At 46.3% G+C, this 12,442-nt stretch overlaps 1 protein-coding gene across 1 annotated transcript; it reads left to right on the top strand.

The window, feature by feature from the left end:
- The first annotated feature begins 1,294 nt into the window (after positions 1-1,294).
- Positions 1,295-2,235, top strand: LOC123095196 (transcription repressor OFP12). The gene has a single exon (XM_044517005.1). The coding sequence runs from the start codon at positions 1,432-1,434 to the stop codon at positions 2,044-2,046; it is 615 nt and encodes a 204-aa protein (XP_044372940.1). The 5' UTR covers positions 1,295-1,431; the 3' UTR covers positions 2,047-2,235.
- The last annotated feature ends 10,207 nt before the right edge of the window (positions 2,236-12,442 follow it).

The following is a 12,442-nucleotide window of genomic DNA, read 5'->3' as shown; positions in this document are numbered from 1 at the left end:
CTCACCTCTGCAAGTCCTTCTCACTGCTCCTTTTGGCGGAGAGATTGCTAAAAGCTTCTGCCCAGTACAAGGAAAATGCAACATGTTTGATTGAGGATGGCAGTTCAGTTGCTTTCTGGAGTGATAGATGGGATGATATTACCAAAATGCAACTCTGGCCACATCTATTCTCCTGCTCCGAGAACCAACAGATCTCCTTACACGCTATTGGTTCCTTGACAGACATTTTAGAGCACTTCCCTCTACCTTTGTCAGAAGAGGCTTTTGATCAATATTAGCAACTGATGGAGCTACTATAGTATACCTATCTAAGACAGACATCAGATACCTAGCAATTTCCATCTAGGGCTATAAGTTTTTCAGGTTTCTCAAGCTTACAGAATCTCACTGGTCATCAGGATTTCATTCCAGCACTGGCATGGATCTAGAAAACTTGTTGTCAACTGAAAGACAATATTTTCTTCTGATTGCTTCTTCATAAAAGGCAGACAAAAGATCCATGCTCCAACGGAAAAACTTCTTCATTCCTGATTATGCTTGTGTTTTATGTGGCCTACAAGTTCTTGAAACTATGGAATCACCTTTTCCTACATTGCCCATTTGCCAAATGTTGTTGGACTTATTTATGTCCTACACGGGCTCCTACATTCCTGGGCATCCAACATGAGATCAACAACTTAAAAGCCCTTCTTGGTGTTCCATTCTCTCTGGAGATCATCATCCTAGCTTCTTGGGCTATATGGTTCACCAGGAATGACTCCATATTTTAAAGGCCTTCCCCCAAACCTATATTTTTGCGGGAGGATATTTAAAAAAGAGATGCACTGGATTACCTACAGAGCAGCTACTATGGAGGCTTTCAAGCATGGGTTGATGCATTCAAATAATTGACATGGCAGTTGTCATAGTTTTGTTGTACAGAACATTTTGTACCTATTTTTGTTTGAAAACCAATAAAAATACGCAACAGAGTCGTGCAGCTTCCCTTAAGAAAAATCCAATCCTCCTCGAACAAAAAAAAGGCAATCTAATCTATGAACCTGGACAATCTTTTAGTTTTCTTAGACAAGAAAATGGCAAAGCCTAATCTAGAAACCTGCGAATAATCCCTGCATGAGGAAGCCGCATCTACTCCACCTGTTAATTAGGTCGGGGAGTAATTATACCCCTTCTCTTCTCGGACAAACTAATGTACCCTTGTCAGCTCTGCACTGAACTCAATACGTCCAATAATAGGTGAGCCCCTCCTACCTACCTGACGAGGCGCCACTCACTTCACTTCACTTCCCCTATAAACTCCCCGCAGCATCCACCACGCTCTCACTCCATTCACCGCGCACAACCACCTCCCCGCTCTCTCCAGCCGAGCTGGCTAGAGAGCGAGCCCAAGGAGCTAGCTGAGCCCGCTTCGAGGCAAGAATTCAAAGCGCCATGCTGGGCTGCTTCTCCCGGCTCCGGCGGCCGTCCTCTGCCGCGCCAGGGGCGCCGGCGCCCGTGCAGCCGCCCGACGAGGCGTCCACGTCGGCCGCGTCGACCTCCACCCCGGCGACCTCCCCGCGCTCGTCCTCCTCCTCCGCCCGCTTCAAGAACGCGTGCCTCCGGGACGGCGGCAGGGGCGGGGACGCCGACGTCGCGAAGGAGTGCCCGCTGTCGTCCGCGCTCGCCGTGGACTCCGGGCTGTCGTCGGCCATCGCGTCGCGGCGGTTCTTCCTCGCCTCCCCGGGCCGGTCCAACTCCATCGTGGACTCGTCGGCGGCGCACGCGGCGGCCGTCCTGGGCGTGGGCGCGGCCGGGGTGGCGGTGCCGACCTACTCCCCGGACCCGCACGCCGACTTCCTGCGGTCCATGGAGGAGATGTCGGCGGCGCTGCGGCTGGACGCGCGGCGGCGCGGCGACAGGGCGCGCCTCCACGAGCTGCTGCTCTGCTACCTCGCTCTCAACGACAAGCGCGCGCACCGCTACATCGTCAGCGCCTTCACCGACCTCCTCCTCCGCCTCACCGCCACCGACGACCTCGACGCCGACGAGCAGCACGGCAGCATGTAGCAGCTGCGTCGACGTGCCTGCCTGCCTGCCTGCCTGCGGAGCTCAACACGTTCGTCCATTTCTCATATTTTTTTGGGGTGCAAGATGCTGGTGCTGTGTGCTCAGTTCCCAGCAGACAGGCCATGCATCTGATCTGACTGTAAAAAAAATTGTTCGTGTGCAATTTCGTGGCAAAAGCCGCTTTGTACCTTTGTGTGGGCGTTGCTTTTGCTCTTTATGAAAGGCGTGAGCGTGCTAGCGAAGACGGGGAATATCTTAGCTTCTACAATTGCACCGCTTTGCTTCTTTGTGTAATTGCGTTTGTCTTTTCGGCCACCTCCCTGCTCTTTTCACTGTGTCCTTTATCTTTCTGTTGCGGCATCTGAAGGCTAGTTTAGCACTAAATAGAGTGTGCGCACAGGTCATGTCAGACAAGGTTATGCCGTGACCGTTTATACTCCCTCGGTCTCTAAATATAAGTCTTTTTAGAGATTTCAATAAGAGACTACATACGGAGCAACATAAGTGAATCTACACTCTAACATATATCTATATATATATCTATATTTAATTTGCATTGATATCTTTAAGAAAAACTTATATTTAGGAACGGAGGTAATATACTGTAGTAAATGTGAATACAGCTCTGTCGTTTTTTTACTCTTGGACCGAGTAATTTTGGGATCGCCATTTGCAATTGCGCCACGCACCTTGAGACGGGCGAGAGAGAGGGGGTCTTCGGATCCAGCAGCAGGACGCAATAATAAACAGACGCCGTGCAAAACCAACCGCCGCCGTACGCGCATAGCCTCACTCTGTCACTCACACGGGCAGCTCTGCCCTGCTCACACATGGCCGCTGTACTGAACTATTCCGCCGACGGATAGATCGTGGACGCGTGGTAAACCAGTAACCATCACGCACCAATCTTTTCCTCTTGTTCGAGAGGACCCGTCCGAAATTAAGAAGACTGAGATTTATCAATGACCGTCACTCTCTCCCCCGTGCCTTCCCGACGAACCTATCCAAAAAGAGCCGGCCGCAATGGCGAAAGGCAAAGCAACGAAGCCGGTGAGAGTGAGGGGCGACACTGACAGTGCAACCGCGAGCGGAGATCCGCGCAGATCATGGCCGCTTTGCCCATGAATCGGATCAAATGCAGATGCAGGCAGGCAAAATATGTGTGCTCCGGCCGGGGCCTACGTGATTACCCTGCTGATGATGCGTAGCGTAACTAACCGGAAAGCAAAGCAAAGCAGGCGACCTCGACGCAGCAGCGGCATGTCATGGAAGACATGTTGCGATCCCTGCAGCAACAGATAGAGCAGAGCAGAGCACCCAGGAGGAGTGTGATAAAGATCCAAGTGCACCACCGGCCAGCGCTGCTGGTCTCGTGGTCTGATCATTTTGATCCTCCCGTCCTGGCCGGCAGCGACGCCGACCAAATCAGTAAATCACCTCCGATGGTCGACGGCCGGCCACGCGCGGGGCCGCGTGGTGGGGAGAGCGGCACACTGCACACACGACAGGCGGCAGAAGGGCTTCGCTGGCACCAGCACCAGGGACTGCCAAAAAGGCAGATTTGGTGCCTCTGGTGGAGGGTGCAGATGCAGTGGACTCCAAGAAATACTGTGTAAAAATGGATAGAGGTTATGCGCCGGTGACACTTTTCACACACATATTTTCTACTCTGGAACCACAAATAGGGCTGGGAATGGAACAACTGTGACAACAAGCATCCGCACTCCGAGAAGCGGAATTGGTGGTGATATTGCAAGGACTAGGGCATATACAGAGTGCAAAACAATCCATATCTATGACGAGTTATTCAGTGGCACAGAGTATTCATATGCCTCATTTCAGTTTACTTGGTGCATCCATTGGCCCTTAAATTAGAAGCACTAATTTAAAACATACGCTAACAAAAGAACCCCCCTACCCAGCTGCGGCTAGGGTTCCTCTGCCTCCCGTCGGCGCCGGCGCCAGTCTACCTCATCTCTTGTGGCCTTAGGACCATGGAGGCATGGTGGATCTTGGTCCGTGCCGGCATGAGGACTTCATTTTTTGGTGTTTTTAGCTTTCTTGGGTTTAACCCTACTTAGAGAGATGAGGCGGCGGCGGCTCTCAAGATGGAATAAGATTCTTTCCGTCTAGCCCCCGTCCTGGTGGTGCTTCTAGCGTCATCAGAGGGCGTGTGAAGTTTTAACTTCGGCGGATCTCGCAAGATTCGGTCAGCGTTTGTGTTCGGTGGATCCACGTGGATCTGGTCTTTGTTCGTGTGTGTTCGTGTGTCTACATCTTAGATCCTTGCGATCTAATTTTTTTGGCGGCGGTTGCTGTTCTGGTGCGCGGGTCGTATAGGACCTTAGCACGACGACTTTTTGACTATGTAATACAACAAGTTTTGCTCGGCTCCTGGGAGAGAGAGGCGATGACGGTGACGCGCCTTCGGCTCGCTTCAGTGCATGTAGTCGTTGCTAGGAGGTCTGCGGATCTGAATGTAATTTTTATTATTTTTTATATTCGCTGTATTATCATGATCGATGATGAATAGATTGAAAGTTTTCTAGCAAAGAAATAAATTTAATACTTACAGTATAAAAGTTCCAACTCAAAAGAATACACAAGTGAACTTCACTTTTTATCCTCCTAATTGTGCATTTGAGACACCAATTACCCCATTGAACAAATAAAAAGTCTCATGATTACACCTATTTAAGAAATTTACTTGTCTGTCAGTTAGGACACACATGTCAGGTTATCGTGACGTGTTGCTTGGTTTACCTACAGGTCCCTCGACTTCTCCAAGGTGCACAACTCCATAACTGATAACTGTATCCACTGTGTCGGCCTACCGCTCCGCCCCCATGAACGGGCACGCCAAGAACTCCGCCAACTTCGCGGATTGGCTGTTGGATTTGCAAGATTTCCTTGTACCCAAGGAAAAGAACCACTTCTCAAGAGGGTACATATATAGGGGCAGAATACAACTGCAGCCTAATCGCAGTGGAGGTCATGGTAGGGATCATGGTGCAGGTGTTGTTGACTGAGTCATCTGACCCCTCCCCCCTCCCCATGCGAGCCCTGCTCTAGTGCTTCCCCCCAACCTAATTTCGGAGGGGTATTTCTGACCCCGCATTTTTGTTTTTTTTCTGGCCCGCCGTAGCCTAGATCCAAGCCCTGTCTAGCCCTGTACAACCCAGACCGTATACGTACAGTACCCTGGTCCAAAAAAAACATCACACGACCCCCGACCACGTAGGACCTGCCGGATCCAATCATTCACGTAGCTCCATCAATCTCGCGAGCATTCGCGCAGCTCCATAATTCACGTAGTAGATCTCCAGCGGCGGCTATCTCGTCGCCGGTGATCTCGTCGGATAGCGGGAGCGGCAACATCGTGAATCTCCAGCGCTCACAGGTACCGCATCCCGCATCCCCCCGCACCCCTCTAGTCTCGCTCGCGGCAACATCGAACAAACTGTCGCCGTCAGAGGTAGTGGTTAACCTAGCGGGGCGGGTAACCTACCTACCCGGTGGCGCATGCGATTGTGGATCTTGTTCCGGTAGTGCTCCTCCTCGTGATCTGGGTTTCTTCAGTGTAGGGTTCACGTAGCGTCGGTTGCCGTCGGCTGTGTCCACCAGGACTATCGTTATTTGATGTGGCGGCGAACCTAGGTATCCGGGGGCAGAGGTAATCACAGATCTAGCTAGGTTTTGTAATGCTGCTCCTCGTGATTGAAAGTGATCACGATGGGTGTCGTGGATATCTTCCTGACATGGTTTGGCAGATCTGAAAGGCCTGGGTTGGGGTTGTTTACATAACATCCGTGATCGTGTGCTATGTGTTGTATATTTCTTCATTGATAATGTTTTGCCATGTGTTGATACATATTATTTGTTGTAGGAAATGGCGGACGAGGAGTTAACTGATATAATGGTAGACATGGAGTTTGGAGAACTGATGAAAGACTAGATAGAAGATTGGTCAGATGATGAAAATTCAGATCTTGGAGATCAATCAGAGAATGGGAACGAATGGGAACATTTTAATGTGAGTGGCATTATCATGTTGTAATTTTTTGGTGCCATTCGACAACATTATATTTTTGTGTTAAAAATCTATAGATGGATGAGCATGATGATGGTCAGGAAAACAATTCGGAGCTCTCGAATGAAGATTACATTAGTCAGGTATGTAAGTGAAAAAATTTGTTGGCATGCAAATTGAATTCATTCTGGAATATTATATGATAAGTAATTATGTATTTGTGTTGTATTTTTCAGTTCATTTCCGAGTGTCATAATGCGTACGACTATTACGGTGAATCCGACGCGGAGACAGGCCTTAACGATGAATCATTACATGCACCTGATTCTGGGGATGGGCAGTCGTCGGTCATCATGAGTGAGGTATTTGTGTAATCAATGTTCTATGGAAGTAATGTTAAACCATAGAAAGCTGTTTTCATGGCTATGTTTTGATTGTGTAGGTGACAGAAGATGATGGGGCAAAGAATGTCCAAGATATTGCCAGTGCAGATGATAAGAGGGATAAGTTCAGGCAGATAATGGAAATGACTTTTATGTCTCACGATGTTGCGTATGATTTCTACAACAGCTATGCTAGAGTTACTGGTTTCAGCATTAGAAAGAATAAGGTCAAGTATAGCAAAACCGAGTCACATCATATGCATTATAGGTAGTTTGTTTGTTCTAGACATGGGAAACGTGACAGCAAGTTGCTAACAGAGGAAGGACACAGCCGTAGGCTCAGAGCCGAGACACGCTGCTTTTGCGAAGCACACCTGACTGTCAAGCTTGGCCAAAAGCGTGAGGTTTGGTATGTTGAAAGTTTTGAGGACAAGCATAAACATATGTTGGTAGGACCGGACGAGGTACCTTTTCTTTGGTCCCACAGAAAAATCAAAGAGTACCAGAAGCATGAGATAATGTCCATGGGAGCTACAGGGATTAGAATTCACGACATGATGGATTCCTTCATCGGCAAACATGTATGGTATGGCGGTGTTGGTTTTACCAGGCGTGAAATATACAACCTTTGCACTAGGGAGAAGAGGAAGCTGCTTTCAAAAGGTGATGCTGCCACAGCCATAGGCATCATGGCCCGTAGGAAACAGAGGGATCCTAGCTTCTTTTTCGAGTACAAGCTAGATAAGGAAGGACACTTGAATAGGATGTTCTGGTGTGACTCACAGTCTCGTCATGACTACGAGGACTTCGGCGACGTGCTTGTATTTGACATGACGTACAAGATGAACCGCTATGGTATGCCATTCATACCTTTTGTTGGTCTTAACAATCACCGGAAGACCATTGTTTTTGGTTGTGCCATAGTTTTGGACGAGACCAAATAGACATACGTGTGGCTGCTGCAGACTTTTTTGAGGTGCATGTGTCAAAAGATGTCGAAGAGTGTAATCACAGACGCCGACGTTGCGATGATCAAGACAATTCGTGAAGTCTTGCTAGACGTGTGGCACCGTATATGTACGTGACATATAGAAAAAATATGAAGATTCACCTCATTGACAAGTCCTTTAAGGAGTTCCGAACTCTTCTGTACTTGAGCACGTCCACGGCCACGTTTGAGGAGAGATGGCACGCATTCTCCAAAAAATGGCAGTCGAAAAAAACTGTAACATGGTTGAGACAGATGTATAAGAAGAGGAGACTGTGGGCCGTGGCTTATCTGACAGAGGGGTTTTGGCTTGGCATGAAAAGCAATCAGCGGAGTGAAAGCCTGAACTCATGCCTTCACCTCCACCTAGACGGTGAAATGACCCTAGTGGATATGATTTTGCATTATGAGAACGTCGTTGTACGTATCCGTGAAAACGAGGCGCGAGATGACTGCACGGCCTCACAGAGTTTACCGGTGCCAGTTACCAGCTCGAGGGAACTTGAGATAGCAGCTTCTCACATCTTCATTCTAGCAAACTTCTATATATTGCAAGATGATCTTAGAAAAATTGACGGCATGGAGATTGTAGAAATTAAGCTGGGAGACGGATCACCACAGTACATTGTGGCCTGGAAGAATAACCGGAAGAGCCATTTTGGGTGGAGTATACAGAAGTAAATTCCGTAGAACCTATACGGTGCATCTGCAGAAGAATGATTCAAAAGGGTCTACCTTGCAAGCACATATTCCATGTACTGAAGTACTTGAACATATATGAAATACCAAAGTGTTTAGTTCTTGTTTGGTTCACGAAACAAGCAAGGTTGGGACTGCCCGCGAGGCACACAAGTGATCTGTTGGGATTTGGTTGGACTGGGGCAGGGGAAAGAATGAAATATAGCCAGGTCAGCGTGTTAGCGTCAGAAGCTATGCATGCGGCATGCAAACACCCAGCTTTGTGGGATCAGTTACAGGATATTTTGAAGGTTGTGATAGCTAAGAGTCATGAGTATGATCTGCTACAGGAAAATTTGAGCAAGAATAGAAATGACTTCAGTAAGTGTGCAGTTGAATATGTAGATGATGGTGAAGGCAACATGGTTGCAGTTAAAGATCCTATGAAAGTGTCAAGCAAAGATGCAACAAAGGTAGATGAGAACCGCCATGTCTCAAAAAATGGTAGACCACTCTCTTTTGATGAGTTGAAAACCCGGTGCGGTGCTTGCAAATTGGTAGGACACACTAAACGTAGCAAGAAATGCCCACTAAATCAGAAGTAAGTGTTTGTATGTATTGTGGATTATTAAAAAAATTATCATTCATTAACTTATCTTGTCTTTTATCATGTGCAGGAAAGTGGAGAAGGAAGAAGAGTAGAACACTTGCTTCAATTTTTTACGGATGAATCGACTGAACAGGACAGTATATCCTTTTCCCATTATGGCATCAAATTTAGTTCGACGTTTAACATTGAGTGTTTGGTTCCTATATATTGTAGCAACTCGATCGACACTTTATTTAGTGCGAGCAACCCTGGGAATAGTTTGTACTGAAACCTTAGTTTCAGTTTGGTTTCCCTATTGGATTGTGTTTGGTTGGTTTAAATGGGCCGAGAGTCTAAAATAATCTGGTGTAGTTTGGATTCTGTCAACTACTGGATTGGATTGGTTTGGTTTGGACACGGACGATTTGGTCCCAAACCGTTTCAATCTGTGGACAGAATTTTGGATTGGATTGGTTTGGATGGAAGAGGTAGAGTCGTATGGTTTGGGCTGGCTTCAGTTTGGTTTTGAAACTATTATCAGGTTTAAGTGCGAGTGTCAACCTTCTACATCTCTAAATAAGCAACAAAATCCGACCTAAATAAATTAGTTATACATGGTTCAGAATAATATATTGCAATGCCACTGTGTTGTGACCGGGGCGGGAGGTGTAAGTGCATCTAGTGCCCCTTAGTGATTTTGGTGTATTGAAGACTTATAGGTTAAGAGACTGATGCATTTGTGAGTGTACACAGGTCTATAAGTCTATGAGGAGTTTGATATTTACAGAGAAAGTCGACCCCTAAAAATGAAGTTCTTCGACTGAAGACTTCCGATTTCTAAAGACTTTCTGAAGACTTTGAAAGTGAAGAAATTGGTGTGACCTTGAAGACTTGGTAATCATTCGAGGAACATGAAGCGTGAAGACTCTTGTTTTTACTGTTTCATTTTCTCTTTCTTGAGTCATAGGAAACACTGTACTGTTAAAGGGGGTCGAGGAAATACTAAGGAAAAATTTCCATGTGATGCTCAACTCAAAATCCTACACCTACCAATCCTTTCGAGTGAAGCCATTGGAAATCTCACACAGTTCAGTCATATTCTTCAGTGATAGAGACGAAGTTCTTCTGGTCTCTGAGGAATTTGTTCTGACTGAGGAGTTAGGAATTCGCCAGTGCGGATTGCCTACAAAGTGAGGAACATGATAGCCCTGAGGTATTTGAGAGTCAAATATTCCGATCGTTGATGTGCTACGCGCCAGCTGTCCCAAAATATCTACCCACCTAATGGTCATATCAGACAAGGGCATTTATGTCTTATCATGTCAGGGTGCTCCCCGGCTATAAATAGCCGCCCCCTACAACCACTAGTTGGTTGGCTGCTCCGAGAGAAACTGACACTTGTCATTTGAGAGCAACCCATCCTCCGAGGACTTTGAGTGAAAATCATCAAGTGAGGAAATCCCAAACCCAAACCTACAAAACCCCAAAGTGATTGAGCATCACTGAAGAGATTGATCCTGCGTGGATCCGACGCTTGTTTCCTTTGAAGACTGTGCTTCTTCCAGACGGTTAGGCGTCAAGGTCTAGAGCATCCAAGAGGAATTGTGGATCGCCGAGTGACCGAGTTTGTGAAGGTTCGGAAGTCACCTAAAGACTTAGCACGAGTGATTGGGCGAGGTCTGTGGGACTTTAGCTCAAGGATAATACGGTGAGGACTGTGTGTTCGGGACTGGGTGTCCTCGAGTTTAAATACTCAGCCGCTCCAACCAGATGTACAACTGAGACAGCAATTGGAACTGGTCTACCAAATCATTGTCTTCACTGAGCTTACTGGTTCTATTTCCTCAACTCTTTCGTTTCCTCATCCATGTTGTTGTGTGCTTGTTCATATCTGTTTGAAGACTTTGACTGAAGACTTTCTCAATTTCCTCAGTTTAATTTCTTCAGTCTGTCCATCTTCATCTTGTGATATCCTGTGTTTACGCTTTTTGTACTCTGTGCTTGTCTTCATTTCATCATGATGACTATGTGTGTGTTTTGCTATGTTTACTTTTGAGCACTTATTCCGCTGCAAGTAGTTCTTCATTTAGGAATTTCCTCACTAGCAAATTCCTTAGTGAAGAATTCATAAAAATTGCGTATTCAACCCCCCTCTAGTCGATATAACGCACTTTAAATTGGTATCAGAGCAAGGTACTCCCTTGTTCTGTGTGACTATGGTTTAACCACCTGGAGTTTTAGTTATGTCAACTACAGGATCGAGGAACGTTTCCTGCCCCATCTTTGACGGTCATGAGTATCCTCGGTGGAAGGCCATGATGAAAAAGCGACTCATGGCTATGGACAGCGAACTGTGGACCGTCACTGAGATCGGTCTTACCGATCTAAGCAAGATGGAGGAGGCTGATGACATTCGCAAGTACACACTACTTAACCTCACAGCGAAGGATGTCATCTGCTCCAGTCTGTCCTGAAATCAGTTCAGGAACGTCATGCATCTCAATCACAAGAAGCTAATCTGGGACCGTCTCTATGAGGTCTATGAAGGTCATCGGACTCGTCATGATCCCTGGTTTGAGGATTACAAGGAATCTCTCAATGCGATGACATTCGAACCAGAATCATCATCTACTACCCCCTGCCTTATAGCAAACAGTGCTAAGGTAACCGAATGCTACCTATCCGAGTCCAGTGATGATGAATCTGGCGATGAATTTGGACCTAGCTATGTCAAACTTGCTTCCCTTGCCACTAAACAACAAAGAGCTTTGGAAAAAGTTCAATACATGCTAAATAAGAGGATGATATGTTGGGTGAAGAAATAGATCAGTCAAAAGCTTTGGCTGAAAATCTTCAGAGACTCCATTCCAAGTTTGACAACCTTCAAAGTCATCATAACACACTCTTATCTGATCACGAGAAGCTTTCGTATGAATTTCTTCAAAGAAAGCAAGATCTTGAGAAGCTAAGAGTGAGTTATGAAGATCTTCAGAAGGAGCCCGATTCATTACTTGCTCAACAAATCAACGCTACTCAGGAAGAATTTGTTCCTCCATGTCTGAAGTGCATTGAACGTGAATCTGCTAATTCTTCACCTGAATGTTCAAATGCTTCAAATGTTACAAATTCTTCACATGTCTCTGCTATCACTAATTCCTCATCTGAGGACATTGCTAGTACCACTGATGATGCAGGGCTGAAGGAATTGTACATGACAGGCATGTACAAAAGCCTCAAAGGGCATCAGATTCTTTGTGATGTGCTTAAAAAGCATATCTTCAATAGGAACCCTAGGAAAGAGGGTATTGCCTTTGAGAGGAAACTCAATGCTGATGGAACATATTGGAAGCCTGAGCAGTACCCCAAAACCTCATGGGTTGCTGCAAAGGGACCTCCAGTTGATCCATCCAATTTATCTGGCTTTACATGTGAATCTCCTCATTCTTCTGATGAGTCATTTGACTCCAACTATAAACTGTTCAAAAATCAGAATGGTGAAGTATTTGCTAGATATGTTGGCACTAACTGCAGGAACGGTTCATGGTCAAAAAATGCAGGAACGGTTCCCCTATGAAGAAAATCTGGGTTCCCAAAAGTTATCTTGAAAGTCTTCAGGTGAATGTCCTCATGACACCACCTGTGAAGAATAGGAACCCCAGATCAAATTCTTCATATGGACCTAATTCTTCATATGGATCCAATTCCTCAAAAGGATCAAAATCCTCATA

The sequence above is a fragment of the Triticum aestivum genome, chromosome 4B, assembly GCF_018294505.1.
Source record: "Triticum aestivum cultivar Chinese Spring chromosome 4B, IWGSC CS RefSeq v2.1, whole genome shotgun sequence".
NCBI classification, from domain to species: Eukaryota; Viridiplantae; Streptophyta; class Magnoliopsida; order Poales; family Poaceae; genus Triticum; species Triticum aestivum.
Note: the sequence above shows the minus strand (reverse complement) of the source record. Positions and strands in the feature narration are given on the sequence as shown.

What these genes read in the sequence shown, in the direction of transcription:
- LOC123095196 (XM_044517005.1), top strand. Translation starts at nt 1,432, where the DNA reads ATGCTGGGCTGCTTCTCCCGGCTCCGGCGGCCGTCCTCTGCCGCGCCA.